General features: G+C 37.2%; 1 protein-coding gene across 2 annotated transcripts in view; it reads left to right on the top strand.

Annotated features, from left to right (window-relative positions):
- The window catches only part of LOC132132967 (rab GTPase-activating protein 1-like), a 78,330-nt gene that overhangs the window by 21,131 nt on the left and 35,039 nt on the right, over positions 1–22,160 (top strand). For both annotated transcript variants that reach the window (XM_059545598.1, XM_059545597.1), the window contains 10 exons: positions 682–889; positions 1,015–1,189; positions 2,725–2,882; positions 6,173–6,283; positions 6,600–6,666; positions 7,855–7,957; positions 9,214–9,383; positions 9,599–9,767; positions 9,932–10,025; positions 13,457–13,607. In XM_059545598.1, coding sequence (XP_059401581.1) covers positions 682–889; positions 1,015–1,189; positions 2,725–2,882; positions 6,173–6,283; positions 6,600–6,666; positions 7,855–7,957; positions 9,214–9,383; positions 9,599–9,767; positions 9,932–10,025; positions 13,457–13,607 — 1,406 coding nt within the window. The remainder of the gene's footprint in view (positions 1–681; positions 890–1,014; positions 1,190–2,724; positions 2,883–6,172; positions 6,284–6,599; positions 6,667–7,854; positions 7,958–9,213; positions 9,384–9,598; positions 9,768–9,931; positions 10,026–13,456; positions 13,608–22,160) is intronic.

Genomic DNA, 22,160 nt, shown 5'->3' with positions numbered 1-22,160 from the left:
TACAGTGTAGAATAAAATGCTTTAAAGGTGTTATTAATAGCCCTAGGATCTGTAACTATTTTGCCATCACTACTTCGTAGCATATCAATATTTGCTTTGGACTCAGATTCCTTTAACTTCAGTGCAAGCAGATGGCTAGTTCTGTCTGAATGGAAATAATAATTTTGCTCAGTTCTGTGAATGATAAATTTGGCTTTGGACATTGACAGGCTATTGTATTCTTTTTTATTCAACAGTAACAAATTCTGAGCAGCCTCTTCTGAAAAAGCCTGGGTCTGCTGATGATTTTAAATTATCTTATCATTGTTTTAATTATTGTGTTCTTGTTTTCTGGAACTTTTTGCGTTCAGACGATAAAAACCCAAATACCCATTTTCATTGAGGTTAAAACCTTGTCTTGGGTTTGCATTAAGAGAAAAGTGTGTAGAAATAGTAAAATGCATATGCAGACAGTGCCATCTGCTGGTCATTTGTTATCAAGACTCAGACCCACCTGTTAAATTCTAGAAATGAAAATTCATACAGAGGCACTATATATTTTGGTGTAAAAAAAGAGATTCAAACAACTAGAAGCATTCAGATCGAAAGTCCCCCCCTCAAGTCAGGAGTGTCCAAAACACTGACAGATACTCTATATGTAAACATTTAATTTTGAGTCTCTTTTCCCATCACTGCTTCTAGATGAGCCCTCTGACTTGAGTCCCGGGACCCCTGTCCCAGATGAAGACAGCGTGGTGTTCAGTAAGCTGACGTATTTAGGCTGTGCGTCAGTGAACGCCCCGCGCAGTGAGGTGGAGGCTCTGCGTATGGTCAGCATCCTCCGCAGCCAGTGCCAGATGCCCCTGGACGTCACCCTCTCTGTGCCTGGAGTCTCAGAGGGCACCGTCAGGTACTTTAGGAAGCTAGCAATAGAAGTAACAAAAAGACAAGAAATGCTGGAAACTGGAAAGTTGCTGGTTCAAACAGCGCAACCTGTAATGCATCAAATCATCTTACACTTGAATGTCCCATCAGGCTGTTGGACCCTCAGACCAGCACTGAGATTGCCAACTACCCCATTTACAAGATCCTCTTCTGTGTCCGCGGGCACGACGGCTCGCCCGAGAGCGACTGCTTCGCCTTTACCGAGAGCCACTACAACACTGAGATCTTCCGCATCCACGTCTTCCGCTGTGAGATCCAGGAGGCGGTGAGGCAAATAACTGCACACATGCATTTCTTAATAGAGTTTGTGGTATGTTATTTGTGAAGTTTTGGATGATTTTTACAAGGACCGTCAAGAAATGTGACCCTGGAGCACAAAAGCAGTCTTGAGTCGCTGGGGTATATTTGTAGCAATAGCCAAAAATACGTTGTATGGGTCAAAATGCTCAATTTTTCTTTTATGCCAAAAATCATTAGGATATTAAGTAAAGATCATGTTCCTTTAAGATATTTTGTAAATTTCCTACCGTAAATATATTAAAACATAATTTTTGATTAGTAGTATGCATTGCTGAGAAATCATTTGGACAAATTTAAAAGTGATTTTCCCAGTATTTAGATTTTTTTGCACCCTCAGATTCCAGATTTTTAAAAAGTACCGATCCTAATAAACCATACATACATTTTTGAAAATGAATCCTGTTTTGGGACCATTAAGATTTCTTTGCATTGTGACACTATTTCATGATGGTTAAGCTAGTTTAAAAATAAAAGAAAGAAAAAAAGTAAGAAAGAATGAATGCATTAGGATAAGATGATTTTAGTATTATTCTTATGATGCTGAGATTATTTTTCTTTTTCTGGGGGACAGTGTACTTTGATTGTAATAAGAAGCACAACGTTAATCATCTTAATGTATTATTTTCTTTTCTTTTCTTTTGATTTTGTGGTCAAATACAATTTGGACCTGTTCTTCATGAGACTCTTGAAAGTTGAATTGTGACTTTTTTTTTATCTTGCTGATAGAATTGCAGTTTCATGGCTTAGCCTGAAGAGGGGGCACTTGTTATTAGTATTTGTCCTATGCTATCAGAAATGCTCACAAATCAACTTTTTGCTTCCATTATGTGTGACAAGTTCAGCTGTGATATATATATATATATATATATATATATATATATATATATATATATACAAAAATATATATACAAAAATATATAAAAAAAATGCTTTCTGACTGATGGCAATAAAACAAATAAATGTATATAAAAGTAATAACTATGCTCAGCCTTCAGTGATGTAACATTCTACAGGTAAATAGGCTTCCTATCTATATACTTTTATTGCACAAAACTATCAAAGCCATCATAAGAAATACTCAAATACAGACTGGCGCAAAACTGAGCAATGAGCATCCAAGATTCAAAATGACGTGCATTTAAGTGTTTATAGCTCTTAGGTTATTTTTAAGCCAATGAATACTATATGAACAGTCATGGCAGTGATGATTTTAAAAGATGAAACCTTTTAGAGTTTTACTGTACTGCTGACTCTGTTAGCACAATAAATGACTAGTTGATTGTTGGTCGGCCAGTCATCCATCCTGAAACAAACTGATTGTGTGTGAAGTAAAATATTAAAACTGTCAGGTGTATACCTGTGTGTGTGTGTGTGTGTGTGTGTGTGTGTGTGTGTGTGTGTGCGCACTAATGAGTGTGTTGATAACCTGAGAACAGTCCGACTGAGTCTGTGTCACTGGAGACTGTTTTGACTCGTCACTGTGTGTGTGTGTGTGTGCAGGTCAGCCGAATACTCTACAGCTTTGCCACAGCTTTCCGCCGATCAGCCAATAAAGCACCGCTCGCAGCCAAGGCTCCGCCCCTTACGCCGGACAGCGACGTCTTCACCTTCACCGTCAGCCTGGAGATCAAAGAGGATGATGGGAAGGGCACGTTTAGGTGAATCACCTTGCTTCTCTCCTTCCATTGAAGTTGATTCTGTTCTCCCACACACATCAGCGTTTAACCCCAGCGCTCTCGTCTCTAACTGAATAATTCAACTAGGTGTTATTTCTGCTATCCAGAAATATGAGGAAGTCATCTGAATGCTTTTATGAGGAGAAATGATAAAAATAGCTCAATCTGCTGTTCCTCCACCATTTCCTTCGTCTTGTTCTCTTTATCAGAAGTGTCGACACATGCTTCCTGTCATTTATCTTCTCTTACATCTTGGACTCATTCTTCCGCTCTACACAAGGCTCCGTTAACACAGACCTGCACTGGAAAGATCTTTGATCGTTGACTTGTTCACATGCAACTGTAAAAAAACAAAGAATTGTGTAAGTGAAACAGGTCAATTAAGCTCAATGGGAATCATTTAAGATTTTAAAGGGAATTTGAACAGAATCACTGTTTCACGGCTGATCACTGAGACGCCCTGCAATTCACTGAACGAGCCATTTAACATCAAATCTGCGCTGGATATTAATATCCAAAGTATAGTGAAAACACTTAATTAGCACAGTAACAAGATCGGCAGTTTAAGACATTAACTTGTAAGCACAAAACACAAGATACTTCTCTTTTCAATATGAATAAGACTTTATTAGATAAATCTAAGACATATAAACTAATCTAACACATACGCGCACGCACGCACACATTCACACAAGTTGCAGGAAGATCGAAAGTTAGGGAAGAATGAGTTTAAGAGAATGAAAATGTGGAATCCCAAGTTTACAGCAATACGTTAAATTGCATAGACATGAACAACCATCAGTCACTTAATTAACCCTCGCATTGAGTTCCTCAATGAGGTTAAAATTATATTAGATACACCAGCACAAATGTCTGGAGGAGCTACTTGCGTCTCCTGTGAAAAGGGGTTTCCCTTTGTTGTCTTTGAAAGGGGGTTTCCCGATGTCGCTGATTGGCTGGAAGTTCAGTAGTCGTTGAAGTGATGTCTTGGGAAGCCCGTGGTTGGGTGTTGGCTGAAGACGCGGAGTTGTGTAGCTGGTTGAAGTTGAACGAGCACTCGAGGTCAGACTCAGAGACACGGGCGTTACAAAACTTAACTCAGAACACGAAACTCTCAAACGGAAAAGAAAAGAAACTAAAGTAAAAGAACAGAAGTAAAGTTTGACGAGACTAGGTGGTGTTTCTTCTCATCGTGGATAAAGTAGGCGTGCAGGCCGAAGCACGCTGGAACCGTGCTCAAAGAACGCTAACAGTCATGACTAAAAGCTAAAGCTAAAAGCCAAGATTTGATGGTGTCCTGAGTATTAAAACTGGCTTGTTGGCCACACCTCAAATGTTGTCTTGACCAATCAGATATTGTCTTTGCTCGTGGTATCATAATATGTCATCTTATCAAGCACGTGGTCCGAATTTTCCCGCTCTTGCAGGGTATAATTTTGGACATGATTCCTATAACAAGAATATGATACATTTGACAAATAACTGATGGTCAGAAACATTTTTAGAAACCAGATTCAAACACATACATACTAAACATGAATATGAATCCTTAAGCTATCCAATAGTTATTAAAAGACATACACAATAAGTGATTATAACATGATAGTCAAATGTGTGGGTTACATATAAATGAATATGGAGTTAAGCGATGGACTGATATTTCTTTAGAAGTCCTTTTGAGTTCATTTTGGTGCATCTACATCTGTAAAACACAGTTTCTCTGCATTTCTTTGACATAAGGATGTTCTGTAGAGACCAGAGGTTAAAAGGTCACCTTAGGAATTTCAGTCTAGTTCTGCTAGGTGGGGGGAAGTCAATCAAACGATCTTGTTTCCTCTTATGGGTTTAAATGTGATGGTCAGGCTGTGCATCTCTTTGACCACCAATCTTGATTACTTGCCCCAAATTTGACAATCTCTTCTCCGAATTGAAATTGTCAATAATTGTTCTAGTGGTGTTAATGTTGAAAGCTGTTCTGTGAAAGAGTTTTTTGGTTATGTTGCTTCTGACTTGTGGCACTAGGAATTGATTTGCAACCTCCTGTTGCCTTTCTGAGGAATTCGGCTCATGTTTCAACCACAGTCCTGATCGACTCTTTAATTTGTCTGGTTCGGGTCTGATACGCTACAATTGTTCAATGTAACCAGTATTGATATAAAGGACAACACTGCAGCTCCCAATTATATTTTTTATATTATTTTATTGATTAAATGTATATTATTTAAATGTAAAAATATAATGTAATGATAAAATTACAGTTTGACAGTATGTGAGTTTTTTGTAAATCTTTTAGCAGCCTGCATGCAGTGTGTTTAAACTGGGTTTTTAATGCTGCACAGAAAAGGCAAAAAGAGAGAAAAGTATTTAAGGAAAGTGCCCAAAATATCTCCATCAGCATGAGCTTGATGCTCCAGAGAGACTGTCCCTGTTATAAATGGACTGCAAGTCACTTTGGATAAACACAACAGGAACAAATGACAAATTTACTTTGAAAGGCCCTTTCGCTCTATATCCTTTCGCAAGATATGTGCGTTCATGTTGGCAAATATTTAGTTTTAGTCTTAGCTTTTTTTTTTGTTGCTCCTTTAAAAAAAAAAATGTCTGTATTATATAGTATAAATGTGTGTATATTTTGTTCCCACAAAAATATGAAGCAGCACAACTGTTATCAGCATTGATAATAATCAGAAATGTTTCCTGAGCAGCAAATCAGCATGTCAAAATGATTTCTGAAGGATCATGTGACACTGAAAACTGGAGGAATGGTGCTGAATATACAGCTTTACATCACAGGAATAAAAAACATCTTAAAATACAGTCAAACTAAACTTTAATCAGACACCTCCAACATTTCACACACTCTCACAGTTTGTTCGCAATAGTTTAGAAAATGGTAATAAATTATAACAACTCATTCATCTGAATTATAAATAATTTCAATTTGACAAACTGTATGAATAATAATAAATAATCACCTTTTGACCACAATGTCAGACACCAACAAAAAATTTACTTGACGGTAAACAATTGTGCTTTGAATTGATGATTTACGCCAAGCTTTTACTTTCAATGTATGGTTATTTAATGCTAAAAATTGTTTTCCGACAGTAATGATGATCTAATATGAGTAATGAGAATCTCCGTTGAGAGTAATGGAGATTAATGCTTACTTGTGATCAAAATAATAACTAAATCGGTTCGTTTTGAGGTAAAATCTGGACACGTGCGATTCAAACAAACAAGCATTTGAAAACTTTGTTTGTGACCAACAGTGCCGTGTCAAAGGACAAGGACAGACAGAGCTTCAAACTGCGGCCAGGCATGGACAAAAAGATTGTGATCTACGTCCAGCAGACGTCCAACAAAGAGCTGGCCATCGAGAGGTACGTGCTTCCCTCATCCAGAAGAGCCTCGCGTCTCCCTCAACAACCAATAATTTATTCTTTAATGGTAAACATGCGCTGAATTATGTGTTTTCTGTGCTCAAGTGTTCCTCTCGGGCCATGAGAACATGTAGGATGTGGTTTCTCTGCAGTGACTGATGTTGTGTTGAACTGAAGCCAGCCCTGCCTGAACGCACAGCTGTGCTTTTCTGTTTATGTATGCTTTCTCAGGCTCCGCACCCGCAGATGGGTGTGTGAATCTGCAGTTTTACAGCTGATATTTGAAGTTCCAGTCAGGCACATGTTTGTGTTTCAGGTGTTTCGGTCTGCTTTTGAGCCCGGGCAAGAACGTAAAGAACTGTGATATGCACCTGCTCGACCTGGTAGGTGATGTTAGACATCATTAACCTTTACTCAATCAGTCAATTACTTTATTAAATCAGTTTCTTTATAATGCTTAGTATCCCAGATTAGAATGAAGAGCTGATCACTAATATATGCAGGAATCTAGAAAGGGGTTCAAAAACATTCTAGGACTACTCTGTAAGAGAATATCTAGGTAACTTTACGGTAAAAACCAGCAGCCAGGAAAGCACTGTAAAAATACTGTGACAGTTTCTCAGGCATATTGGTGCCTGTATGTTTTTAAACTTATTTCATTCATTCATCTAATCTACCAAAATCTACTATATAAAGACAAAAGACTGTCAGTGAACAAATAGAAAATAAAACTTAATAACAGAAAATGTAACATAAAACATTTTTATTAACACTAGTCCGGTTTATAAAATGGTATCATATTTTGGGACTTTTTAATGTTTTTTTCTTTTCTTTTTTTTTTTTTTTACTGTAATTCATAAATTATATAGTTTTTGCAAAAAACTGAAATTAAACAATATTTTACAGCAAAACTGCACTAATATGTAACCAGTTAACACAGTTAACCAATTAACAGGTTTTCACAGTGATATTTTCACAGCTATATTTTAGCTGATAGAGGAAATTACAAAGTTATTTAACATTTAAAAAATGTCATGTTGAAATATTTTCTAATTTGGGTTGAAAGCAGCAAAAAAATAGCGTCTCCAGTTCAAAGCTCTGACTCGACCTGTAGACTTTTCCTTGCATATCCTTCACTGATTCTCAGGAAAGTCTGCAGAATTCTGTATCTGTAGAATTGTATTAATCCATCTCTGTGGGAACTTGCATATCCGTCTGTGGCCAGCGGCTGGGAATCTGGCATTAGCGTCAAGCAGGATGCAGTTAATGGACAAACAGAAAACTAAATGCTTTTAGTTATAAACGCATAAAACGCGCCTGTAGCTACAGAACTAAACTATGTAGCATTCATATTAACACACAGTTCTGAAACATGTGAGGATGTTGTCATGAGTCTGGAAGTGTTGTCCTTCCTCCAGTTAGTTCAGCAGGTAGGATGTTGGCCGGGTCTGTCCTCTGTTGGTTAATTTACCATTAGTGAATCAAAGCCACGGATAAAATGTCTGTGAAGTCAAGATTATGTTTGACTTTTGTTTTCTCCTCTGTTTCTCTTGGCTCTCCTCATCTGTTAGGAATCAATGGGCAAGAGTTCTGATGGGAAGTCTTACATCATCACAGGGAGCTGGAATCCCAACACTCCTCAGTTTCAGGCCGTGAATGAGGAGACGCCCAGAGGTACAGAACCAGACACATCGTCTGAGGTCTTCTGATGCCGATTCTCTGGAATATTATTTAAACCATGCTGTTGTGCTTAAGAGATCTGGAACATTCTTCCACCTGATATTAGACAGGCTCTAAACTCTATATCTTTCCATGCAAATACATGTATTTTTATTTAGTAATAATAATTATTTATTTATTTTAATTTCACTTATTTTTGAAGTACTTTTATCTGGATTTGATTTATGATACACTATATGAGTATATATATATATATATATATGTATTTTATTTTTTAATTATTTTTTTTTTTAAATAATAACAACAAAACTAATATATATGTTTTGTTTCCCAAGGCATTATAAGACATTATACAAATATATTATTATTATTATTATTAATAAATTATTTGATAATAACAATTATAATAATACTTAATTATATTGCATACATAATACTTATTATAATTTTATTATAATCTTATAGTTTATTATTATTATTATTATAACAACATTAATGATATTAATGATTAGAAGCTTATTTTTAACAGTTTGTTTTTCCTGATGTTTGAAGTACTTTAAGATGGATTTTGTGTATGAAAGGTGCTACAATTTTATTATTATTATTATTATTATTAGTATTATTATTATTATTATTATTACCAATATATATTTTTAAAGAGTTTCCTTGATTTTCGAAGTACTTTGATCTGGATTTGATGTATTAAAGGTGCTATACAAATAAAATATTTATTATTATCATTTTGTAATAACAATAAAATTAATAATTTTACAGTACTTTGATCGGGATTTGATATATGCACATTATACGAATAAAATGTATTTTTATTTAATAATAACAACAAAAGTAATATATATTATTTTAGTTTCCCAGATTTTAGAAGTACTTCAATCTGCAGGTGCTGTTCAAATATATTATTATTATTAAATTATTTAATAGCAATACTTAATAATTGTAAATTTTTACCCTTATGTTTGGAATACTTTGATCGGGATCCTATATACGATGCACTATACAAATAAAATCTGTTTTTATTGAATAATCCTTCTTCTTAGCCAAAGTTGGAAGTCAAGAAATGATTGTGAATGACATGAAGCATTAACTCCACTAAGATGAGTATGTTTTGATGACCTCTATGAACATTTATATTGGGATATTTATTGTGCATCCCTAGTAGATGTTCTTAGAGGTCATCAAAACATACTCGTGCATCCCCTGACATCTGCTGTTCTTTAACCTGTGTGACACAGATAAGTTCATGTACATGACGACGGCGGTGGACCTGGTGATCACGGAGGTGGAGGAGCCTGTGCGCTTCCTGCTGGAGACACGGGTTCGAGTGTGCTCACCCAACGATAGACTCTTCTGGCCTTTCAGCAAACGCAGTTACACCGAGAGCTTCTATCTCAAGCTCAGACCGGTGAGGACGAGCTCAGCGCAGGCCCTGACATTTTACAGGCCTTGATTTGTTAGAGAACCGAACATCTGTGCCTCGAAATCCTCCTGTTTGGGCCGCAATGTCACATTTTCGCATTTTGAGACCGCATTCACATTCAAAGTATAGGTTTTGAGACAAGAACTGAGATGGTCTTTAAAATAAATGAGTGTTTGACGGTGCCTGCACTCTGCTCTCAGATGGAGAACATGGAGAGGAAGAGTAACTCAGACACACTGTATGAAGTGGTGAGTTTAGAGAGCGAGACCGAGAGAGAGCGGAGGAAGACCACAGCGAGCCCCAGCATCCTGTCGTCCGGCTCTCACGGCTCTATGGTGCCCTCTCCTCCTGAGGATGATGAAGAGGAAGGTGAGCGGCCCTCGGCTCTGATTCATATCATCATGACTTCACGAGTGGTTCTTTTCAGCAACTTATATTGTAGATATTGTATAGAGAGGGAGATTTGACCGAAGCTTTGAAGCTGGTCACGTCTCTCTCTTTCTGTCTCTCTTCCTCTCTCACCGTCCTCCCAGACAATGACGAGCCATTATTGAGTGGATCTGGAGACGTGTCTAAGGAATGTGGCGAAAAAATTCTGGAAACTTGGGGAGATTTACTGTCTAAATGGTGAGTGCTTTGAAAACAAGTGGAAACGAAGGCTCATAGTGTGTTCAAACCAGACGTGAATGAAGCACGAGTGATTTACATGTTAAGTCAATGCAAAGACACGAATAGACAACCTGCGGCACGATTCACGCGAATGAGGCAGCGCAAATGACGCGACGCGAATTGAGTGTTTTGGGCGTTTTGAAAAATCTGAACTTTGAAAATTTCGCGCCGCATTATTCAATCAGGAGCTTGCTCTAGTAGTGACGTGATTACGACGTAGCGAGTGGAGGAAAAATCTGAAACGACAATGGAGGACAAAGTCATCGTCGCTGTATGTGGATACCCAGACTGTATGATACTTCTTCATACTTTTACAGAAACAGGAATAAAAAGGATTGCTGGGAAGAAATAGATTAATTGAATAGAGACCAAAGATCACCTGTTAGATTTACCCAAAATGAATTATATTTTATGTTTGACCACTAAAGAGACATCAGAGCCAGCGGCACACATCAGAAGGTCTAGCCGAGGTGAGGCTGCTCTCTGCGGATACATGAGGACTGAGCGCCCGCTGATCGCGTGGAGTTCACCGTCTCTGAAATCGGCGAAACATATTTTTAAATAGGTGCTGTCTTTATAAATAAACAGCAGATTTGAGTTTTAAACAACTACATTCTTGACGCGCAAGTCGCGTCTGGTGTGAACGCACAGTCAGGGTTTAATGTATCCTTGTATACTCTCATTTGGTGCATTTGTAGAGTCTTAATTTTAGATCGTGATAAGCGGCAGGTGTAAATTTATGCAGCTTTTTGCAGATAAAAAATTCGACTTTGAGCCGCAGGACTGTTGATAACGAGCCGTGGGTTGGATTCAAAGCTTGTTCAGATTCCTGTAGAGATTAATTGTTGCACATTAGCATATGCACATTTAGATTAGAGGTTGTCTTCCTGACACTGCTGAACTGCTGCTGTATGCCTTTCTATGAAGGTAGGTGCTAAATAACAGGCTGAAAATCAAGGTCCCACACATTCTTTTTTCTATCTCTCACCAAAAAATGTCTCCCCACCCACACACACACACACCATTTCTAATTCAAGAACTCATTCATGGGAGGGAAATGAGAGAGATATTGTAATGTGGAGCACTTAAAGAGAGGGCTGGAGAGATTTGGGGGGAGGGGATGGTCAAATTCAGATAAGGGTCTTATTAAGATTATTTCCCGCTCCCATTACTCTTATTGTTGTTAATCAAAACCTCGAGATGAATTCAATTAAAAATCCCAGGAGCTGAATTGCTGTCTATGCACCCTGAAGAACACAGCTGTGTCTTTGTGTGTGTTGTGCTCACATCTGTATCTAGTCCCTCGTTGTCCTCTTTAAATCCTTGGCTTTCCTTGTTTGGAAGCTGAGGTTTTCATTTGGTCTGTTGTTAAGTTAAGTGACTTAATGTGCTGTGCAGTGTTGGGGAAAGTTGCTTTTAAAAGTAATGCATTACAATATTGCGTTACTCCCTAAAAAAGTAACTAGTTAAGTTACTTTTTATGGAAAGTAATGCGTTATGTTACTTTTGCGTTACCTTTGCGTTACTTTTTAAATTTGAGCAGAGCTTGATTGTTTTTAATATATGAAGTTCTATTTATAGCAATTGTAAAAGTCCTTTCACACTAAAAAGTGTAATGAATAAACCTGGATCATCAAAGGTCAGAAGCAAAGACATTAGGCTACGTTCACACTGCAGGGCTTAATGCTCAATTCCAATTTTTTGAAAAAATTAGAGTTTTTTTGCAAGGCCGTTCACATTTCCAATTAAATGCGACCTTTTGTGATCTCCTGTGTGAACGTGAAATGACCCAAAAGTGACCCGCATGCGCAGAAGAGTACTCAACGCTCAACGACGTCACTCGTTGTTTGCGGAAGTAGCTAACGTTAATTAGCTACGTGGCATTTGTGATGAATTATTGATGAATAGGTAAAGTAAGTGACTGCATTTGCTATTTCCTACAACTAATATATACTATTTGTATTTGCAAAACACATGTCTCACGATTTTGACAGTATAATTTCATATGAGACATGTTGCACTGAGCAAAGTTCCTCTTGTTTGAGGAAAAAGTTTTCAGTAATAATCCCAATTGAGTTTGTCAGATTTAAGTGATTGGCAGGATAATATCAGTGGTTTGAAATGGTTTGTGAATACCACAACACAGTGGAATTATGCACTTTCCTTTTAATCAGGAAGGAAAATAGGCATAAGTGACATTTAAGACGTCCCATAAATAAATACAAATAAATGCTGGTAAACGTGCAGACCTCATCCAGAGATTATGCCTCTAGCAGGTTAGGTCTTATGTAAGCCTCTCCTTTAGTAAAAGGTCCTATGGAATAAATCACACACAAGAAAGTCACTTTTGTCTGTGAGGAAGGCTGAGTATCACTAATCTATACAGTGTGTATAGTCTCGAGAAGGTCTTGTCCTGTCGGGCTTGCCCATACTATGAAAGTCAGTAGATGATTATTATTGTAGTAAAGCTGAAAATAATTCAAATCATTACTAAAAATAAATAAATGATACTAATAATCGTTACTTAAATAAATGTTAAATAAAATATAAAATAAAATGTAATACAAATGTTTTATTTCAGCTAGTTGCCAAGGCAGCATTTCTACATTTCTAATTTTTATTTACTTTTTGATGTACTAAAGTAACTCAAACTAAAACCAAAATAAAACAAATAAATTAATAAAAACTATACAGACACACAAAACTATAGTGGACCCCAGTGTCTTTCAGAAGAATACTATTGGAGTTTTATTTAAAAAATGTCTTGGCCCTTCTAAGCTTTATAATGGCAGTGTATGGGTGTTGAGATTTTGAAGCCCAAAAATGTTCATCCATCTGTCATTAAAAGTGCTCCACATGGCTCCGGGGGGTTAATAAAAGCCTTCTGAAGTGAACCAATGCGTTTGAGTAAGAAAAATAATATTGAAAATTTGATAAACCGCAATCTCTAGCTTCTGTTTACTGTCGTATGCGTGTTCACGCGAGAGAGTAGCGTTCCAGCAGATGACGTTGGTGAAGCGTAAGCTATGGTGAAAATATACTAGTCTCACAAGAACCATACAAACGCATCGCTTCACTTCAGAAGGCCTTTATTAACCCCTCGGAGGTATGTGGGGCACTTTTTATGATGGATGGATGCACTTATTTGGACTTCAAAATCTCGACCCCCATTCACTGCCATTATAAATATGCCATATATGCCAGGGCATTTTTTTTATGTAACTCTGATTATATTCGTCTGAAAGAAGAAAGTAATATACACTTAGGATGGGCTGAGGGGGAGAAAATCATGAGGTAATTTTCATTTTAAGTGAACTTTCCCTTTAAATTGCAGTGCTGAAATTAATTTGTAACCATGAGTCCCTGTTGGTATTGTAATGTTTCATCAGGCATCTGAACTTGGCCGTGCGACCCAAACAGCTCCCAGCGCTGGTGCGCAATGGTGTTCCAGAGGCCTTGAGAGGGGAGGTGTGGCAGCTACTGGCCGGATGTCATAACAATGACCATCTGGTGGAGGAGTACCGTACACTCATCACTAAGGTAGGCATACAGTTCCCATCCTCCATTTCAGTGCACCATTAGATCACGTAAGCAAAGCAAAGAATTGACTCTAATGCATCTTATAATGCATTATCAATGCTTTTGTTTGTTTGGATCAGAGGTTTTGGTGGGACAAATGCCACAACGACACAATCCCACTGAACAACAATAGAGGAGAAGTTAATATTGCTTCTCCTGTAGTATTAATGTCTGTACCAGATGGCATCCACAGACTTACACAACAATCCTGATATGGAAAGTAATGGTTAAAAAAACATTTAATTCATGATGTTGACTGCCACATTACTTTCACAGACATTCTGTATAAGCAACCAAAAGAGTCTCAACTGAAAAACAACGTGCCTCGCTCTCAAACGCTCAATGCTAGCTGTTTTGAGAAGAGCATATGGGCTTTTTTAACTGGCTAAAAATGCTTTGGTGGACACTGGGCAATATGGCCAAAAGATTATCACAATAAAGTTCTTCATGGCTGTCAATCACAACATATTTTAAATCTTTACTTCTTTAATGTTTAATTTTTGCTCCCAGGATGTAGGTTTTAGATAAACAAAATAAATATCTTAATAGAAAAACATTATTTCTTAGTTTCTGCAATATTGTTTCAAATCATGACTTTGATGGTGCATATGACGCAGCACAGTTTTTCCCTGTGATGCGGTTCAAATAAGTAGCGCGGTTTCGTTCCGCTTTTGGTGCATACACATTATATCGAACTCTTGTTGTCTTTTAATTGAGGTAAAATTATATTTCATTAATTACCGTAATCGGTTTATCGCCCAGTCCTGACACATAGCCTTAAAGGAATAGTTCACCCCAAAATTTTACTTCTGTTAATTTACTCTCCCTCAGGCCATTCAAGATATATGTGACTTTTTTTCTTCATTAGAACAGTAAAAAAGATTTTTAGCTGAAACGGTCATCCTTGGTGATTCATAAAAATGCAAGTCAATGGCTACATCCACGTTAAGCATATCAGGCAACACAGAATTAGTAAGTGTGGCTACTGACGATATATTGCAGTTTTATGAAGCCAATAATCCATAATCTCAGGCAAACAGTTCAAGTAAGCATAGATCTACAAGATACTTAATCAAAACTCTTGATTTTGCTGTATATATGAATGATACAAACTAGGGTTGTGCCGACAGACAATAGTATTGTGTATCGACGATAGTCAGAGATATCAACGATAGCAGATGTCTCTGTCAATAGTCAAGACGATATTAGGCTCATTCTCCTATTAATGTATTAAATAATAATTATTATTTTCATTAGGCTGTCTATTATAATTCTATTATAATCAAACTGCCCAGCTATTTCACTTCAGCACCGCATTACACACACACACACACACACACACACACACACACACACACACACACACACACACACACACACACACACACACATACACGTGCACATCTTTGTGTATTCACAATATGCTTATTATGTACAGAAATACTCCAGTAGCAACGTCTTTTTCTGAATAAAGACTGAAACCGAATAAGGACCTTTTAGGAGGAGTTTGGCACTTTATTAGACTGATATGTATTCAAGAGAGCACAGGAAATTTTGGAGAGAGATGATAGGGATGGGATCAGTGCATGTTGCAAGCCAGACTCGAACCTTACCCAAACGAACACCACAGCTCAATGCATCATGGCTCCAACAAGCTTGAAAAGTATTTTTGCACAACTCTCTTCACAGTACAATTTTCAGCATTCAATTTAGTGCATATTTTTGCTTAATGTGACCAACAAATGCCCATTCAGATATGAAAGGCCATCTTTCAAGATTCTAAAGAATTTAATTAAACAGCATTTCTTGGAAAAGGCTATAATTATGTCTACACTGTACAAGGCATGGAAGAGTACACATGACACACTATACTAATAATAAAAAGAGTAAATGCATTGCTGTGTTTGGAGAGAGATGGCCTAGAGTTCCTGAGAGTTGCTCGATAGTCAAGTAATGGCAGAATCATTTTATATGATTAACAGTAGCATTGGATAGCTAATGCCCAAGTAAAAGTGTATTAGAATGTAGGGCTCAAGTAAGTTGTTTTCTTTATCAGACCTCATTGGCTATTTAGAGCCTGAACTTTCTTTCTTTTTTTATGAATCCATGTAAATGTTAATCTACATCTACATCGTTTGTGTTTGTGTTTTGTGAAATTTCAGTTTTGTAACCTGGTGTTTTTCATTCTGGAGTGCTGATTCTGTGCGTCCTTCGCTTCAGAGAACATAAACCAGCAGCAGCATCATATATTCACTATAACTTCCTGTTTAGCAATTCTTCATGCAAACTCTGTCAGTGCATGTTGTAGTTGTGCTACTTGACCCCTTGTTTTAACCCAAAGGGAGGCATGTACTGTATCTTGTCTGTCATTTCACCATGTCCCCAAGGTTCCTAACAGTGGTTGGGATATTTTCAAGAGAACAAGAGCTTTTACTCTGCTTGATGTCTCTGCATTTTCCCCAACAAACATTCAAGAGCTCTATTCTCAGAAATCTGTTCCATTTGTGCCTTAATGTGATTTGTCTCTAATGTGAAAGCTGGTTGTCCCTCGTTAAAAACTTGTTCTTCACTGCAATTCACAACGTTCATTATGGCTTCCTTTATCCTGCGTGACTAGAAAAGGCTTGAACTTTACCTACTGGGGGTAAGTCAAGGGATGTTCACACAGGCAGTGATTTGCAATGACAGAAGTGACTGTAAATCGTGCATTTCTAGAGAGAGATGGTGATTTGGAGCGGCATAAGTGAGCAGCTATCAAAGCGCTTCAAAACAAAGCATTACAAACTGTAAAATGGAAACGTTTATGTGGAAAGTTTACCATCTAGAAGATATTGGTGATCTTTTTCCTTTCCAGAAATCCATTTATCAAGAAATATTGAGAATATTGCATACTAAAATGAAATTAAATCACTGTCTATATTTTTGTATTATATTATGTAAAAATATTTATGATGCCCAATATATTGGTGATTTTATTGTTTGATTGATATTAATATTTCTTTTTAAATTGACTGATATTGAATATTTACGTTCTAAGTATATTGAATACTTACTTTCACATTACCTTTGCCATTGTCTGGCACTTATTCATAGTTAATGTTTAATAACAATAATAATTTAATATAATTGTTAAATGCCTTTAGAAGAAACCTGTCTTTCATACTCTGATACAATGATTTGCTGGCTAATTTTACTTGTAGAGATTAGTCTTTTTATACAAATTGTAACTTAATTTAAAATACGTTAAAGTTAATATAGGGTTATCAGTATCTGCCAGCATTTCAATATTGGTGCATCTCTAATTAAAATAAATATAGTTATTATTAAATAACTTAAAAATACAGTAAAAATGGTGGGTAATAAATATTTAATGCTGGTATTTGGCATGTGTGGCCAAATTTTGGACTGCTATGGGGATTTTAATAATACTAAAGTTGATGATACACAGGGCAACTTTTTGAGCAATGTTGCCGTAAATGGGAAACCAGGTGAGGCACACGGCCCACGACTGATCTTAAGTATCCAGATTCTCTGGGAAATGGGAAAGTGCCCAAGCAACATTGCTTAAAAAAAGTTGCCTGGCCAAATTGCTCTATAATTGCCCTGTGTATCATCAGTGTAACAGGTTAGTTTTCCTGAAACATCCATTGAACAGCTGTATCTAGAGCTTGCTGGTTAGGCTACATGCTCACGTCCCGCAGCATTGAGGTCCCATGTGGCTACAAGATGTTCCTCTCTCCCACCCACTCAAAGTCCAAATAAACTAAATGTACACACTTGAGTGTGTGTGAGATTGTTAGGTCAACAGGTTGAGCAGCTCCTGCATGTACAGGTTTGTTTCTCAAGCCGTACCATACTAAACAAAACCCACTTTTGTATCACCAAAGTCCTTCTAAAGAAGGGAACTCAGCCAAAACTTAAACTCATTCCTTTTCCACTGTTCATCAATGTTATGTCGAAGTTTTGTATGGATGTCTTGTACACAAAAAAGTTTCATTACATGAAAACAGAACAGTACGGCGTAACAGTAAATAATCTCCATGAAAATTTCCTGATCCAACACTGGCAGTGCTGAAGACCAGCATGCGTTCATGTAGTGATCCAATGTTATCATTTGTGTTTAAGATGAATTGGTCATGACAAGAGTAGGTGTTGCCAGTTCTTGCGACACATGGAGTTGAATGAATACTGTGAATACTCAAAGATTTCTTTGTTAAAGAGTTAGGAAAAAAATTTGCTTGTAAAAAAAAAAAAAAAAAAAGAAGGATGGTTTGTAGTTTTCTCTGGATGGTCAAATCCACAGTGTGGTACCAATTAAGTGAAGACAAGTATACTCCTAAGCCAGCACCAACATCCAAGAAATAATCTGGATTTTATATTATATTTTATATGCCATTAATGGGTTATAGCCTATCCTAAAACTTTCCCCATCTGTCTAGAAGAGCATGCAACTTTGGATTGGTTACATTATCTATGAGTGCTTTATCAAGCAAAACTCTTTAAACTTCATTTAAACAGAATACGAATAATATCTTGCTTTTTTGCCGTTCAGATTGTCTTAAATTTGACATTTTTACAATTTACAAATATAATTAAAATAATTATATTAAATGAATAATAAAGCATTGTTGTTTTTAAAAAAAAGTTAACGTATTATTTATTGCATACTAGTGTTTTATAAAATTTTCCCATGAAAAACTGTGTTGTTTTTAGTATTGCTACATTTCCTTACTTATTCTGAGAAGAGATTATACAAAACCTCCACTAAGCTGACTCACAGAGAGCCTTTAGAATGAAGCCTGGATGAAAGGTCTTGTTTCCACTCATTTAGCTATCACAGACCTGTACTTTACACCGTCTGCCCTCCTAGAGCACTAAACTCTGGTAGAAGAGGGCTAAAACGATCCCGCATTGGCTTTGAGTGAAAGCTACACCGCAAACCACATGTTCCTCTCACATTGTGTAATTAGTCATTAATTCATTTTCTTAACCTTATTGCCAATTCAGAAGCTGCAGCTGACACCAATGTTGTTGTTGTTGTTTTTTTTTGATAATAACAGAAGTTGAACCAGGAAAGTTGTGAACTTTTTTTTGTGTTTTTTGCAACACAGCAAATGCTCTCTATGTTCCTTATGATTTACTTTGTACGTGCGTGTTTGTGGTTGATGCCTGGGAACCATGGTGATTCATTTCTTAAAAGCACAAAGAATAGCCATGCTCTCAGAGTTTTGCCATTGTGTTTAATTCAATGGAGCATTGACAGCCCACATTTCTATTTTGAGTTGTTATCACGGAACTGGCAGGCTTCTTTATAGTTTAACGCTTACGGCAAGTTAATCAACAAAGTGACATTGATGAAATGGTCCGTCTCCGCTTCCAATAAACATTTTGGTGAGAAATATAGAATTTTCAGGGTTTTGAGAGACAGACCTCTCTCTGATATTTTTGGGCCAAATGGCTGGATTAGGTCAAGTGTTGATTTTCACCAGGGCTGGGTCATAAATACAGGACACGTCTTAACACCAGGACTTGAGTGATGACAAGTTTGATTTAGTTTTACTGAGCGCCTTCACCTTTTCCACAGTATTACTCAAGTACTACCACTCTTTCTAACTCCAATGACTTTTCATTTATTTACTCTTGTTGCCATGGAAGTGACTGGTACAGTACCAGTACTATTAAAATGTGAGGTTTATAAAACTGACAGATGGTTGGGTGTGAAAGTACTCAAAAGATGATGTTTGGAAAAATGTCTCTGTGTTGCTTTTGTCCATACTATGAAAGTCATTGGGGTCCTATGTTGTTTTGAGGTTTTGGTGTTCATTGTATGGACAAAAACACTTTGAAACACTCTTCAGAATATCTTTTTTTTTGTGTGCCACTGAAGAATGTAACAGGTTTGGAATGGAATGAGTAAATGGGTTGAGTAAATGATGACAGAACTTTCATATGTGATGTGATGTGAACCTCCCTTTATTACTTTAAGGTAAGGTTAGGGATTTGAACAAAAAAACTTTAAGCATAAGCAAAAGTACTATGGTTGATTTTATATAAGATGTTAAAAATCAAGTGAGTTTGATAAAGGAGACATGCCAAATGTGCAGTGTTGGTGAGGCTCCAGTCAAAGATTCACAATGAGGTAAGGTAGATCAGTTTTAAGTTGGAAACCAGTGGATCCCATTCTCAACCAAGTTCCTGGAGCCCCACCAACACTGCACATTTGCTTGTCTCCATTATCAAACTCAGCTTATTCAGGAAACCAGTTCCTGAAATGGGACAAATTTGGGACAATGGCCAAAAAATTTGACAATTTCGCAGTGTTGGTGGGGCTCCAGTAACTTTGTTGAGAATGGGAACCATTGGTTTAAAGCAGTGGTTCTCAACCCAATGGTTCTCGACCCGCAGCCCGTCACGGATTCAAATGCGGCCCACCATGCTGAACACAATTTTAAAAAATAACTTTGAGTTTTACAATTCATTTGAGTTTTTACATTAATTTTTAAATGTACTAAAGAAATATAAGCTATAGCCTAATGTTTTTATGTACAATTATTTTGTTTTTCATATATTATTTTCAGACATCAGCACACCAACTCACATAACATTACGCATTTAACGAACACATACAAGTGTGCACTTAGGCAGAATTCATTTCAAATAGTTATCAACAGCCATTAGTTCGGTAAAATTGAGCATCAGAATGGACAAATTTGTTTTTAAGGGAGAAAAAGAAATGTGGAAAATGCCAGCGAATGAACACATACAAACAGGAATAGTCGCAGTATCAGTAGTGAAGGAGAGTGCTGGATTTTTGGTTTGCCCCGCAACTGACTTGAAGAAGTTCAGGCAAATGGAAACACCCATAGTACGCAGCAATCATCCTTAATTAAAATGTGGCAAATCTCTGGAGAGAATCTCATATTATTAAATTCTAAAGTGCTTTCCATATTTGAATCAACATATTTTCTGCAATTTCGCGCGTCAAGTCCTGCTCCTGTGCACGTCTTACAGACTGCATCTTACAATCGCAACTCAATGTGCTGTTACTCCTTTCGAGCCGAATTTCACAAAATTGGTTAGCTCCCAACAGCATCATGTGTTTTATTTATGGGGAGTAGAATTATTTCAGTGAATGTAATTAGATATCGATTAATATTAGATATCATAATATTTAGGCTATAATATTATAAATAAGGTTGGTTTGTATTGGTGACATAATATGTAAATGATATGCATGCGGCCCACGAGACTCACACTTGTACCATAGTGCGGCCTGGTGGAAAAAATGTTGAGAACCACTGGTTTAAAGCATGTTCGGACCAACTTGGTTGGGAACTACTGCTTTAAATAACTACTAGATTTTTCAGTGGTGACTTTGCAAATGCAATCAACTCTATAATGCCCCGCAATTTGGCATGGACTCTACACTTGCAGTCAGTCCCCATCCCTATGGCTCTAGTTCTGTTTTTTTTTTTGTTGTCAAAAGAATAAGTATCGTCTGCAATCAATATGGTAACAAGCATCAGATTTTGGATCCTTGGTTCACTCTGCACCCATCTGCACACCCGAGCATGTTTGTCAGGCTGCATTTCTTTGGCTCATACTATTAGCAGATGTTCCAGTGTCCATAAACACAGACACAGAGGTCAGACATACACACAGATTTCTCTAGACACTCCTCATACACCACCCCATGCGGTGAATAAAAACAAACAGCTAACACAAAGCCTGGCCTGTTAGTCTGCAGCAGCCTGCACCTCTTCTCACTTCAAGTCCCGGCATTCTAAACACACCACAATAAATATCCGTCTCAGTGCCAAGCGTGACTTAACAAAATAGGGAACAGATAGTCTTGAACTTCATTGTGTTCAATAGAAGACCTTTTAATATAGCAAATAGTAGCATACTTGTCTGTACAAAAATAGGTTTGCTGCTCTGTGGGGTTAATGTCACGCTGAATGGTCTAGACCCAGGGGATTGTGCAGGGTTTATGGATCAAGGCTTTGGGTGGTCTATACGGCAGGATTCTGGCTGGCCTCTGCGGCAGCAGTGTTCTCCAGGTTTATGGGGCTGGGAGTTTGGCTGCTACTGATGTAAAGCTGCTGTTTCACTCAATGAAGCAATGAATATGTGCTGTTTGTTTTTGCTGTGTTTTCTCCGAGCTGCTGAGTCAGGCTGGACTTAGCTGACACCTTCTCATCACTATGGGGACAGCCTTTCTCTTATCTCTTATAGACCTTAATCAGAATAGATGGTTTTATTTGACATGTAGGCAGATAGAAGTTCAGTAAATTCTTGTCAACGTGAAAGTATTCGCAATGCATTTTACCTCTGCAGTGTAAGTGAAGAAGCATATAGAGCAAGAAAGAAATATAGGATGGGATTTTATCTGTTGTGATAATTGGTTGAAAAATAAAAAGGCAACATCAGCCATTGATGAGAGTTGCTGTAGAGGCAGAGCAAGTGGAAGATTGCTGAATTTTTTTATTTTATTTATCCATTTAATTTGGAATT

This window comes from Carassius carassius, chromosome 49 (genome assembly GCF_963082965.1).
Source record: "Carassius carassius chromosome 49, fCarCar2.1, whole genome shotgun sequence".
NCBI lineage: Eukaryota > Metazoa > Chordata > Actinopteri > Cypriniformes > Cyprinidae > Carassius > Carassius carassius.
The sequence above is the reverse complement of the archived record's forward strand: the minus strand, read 5'-3'. Positions and strand labels throughout refer to the sequence as shown.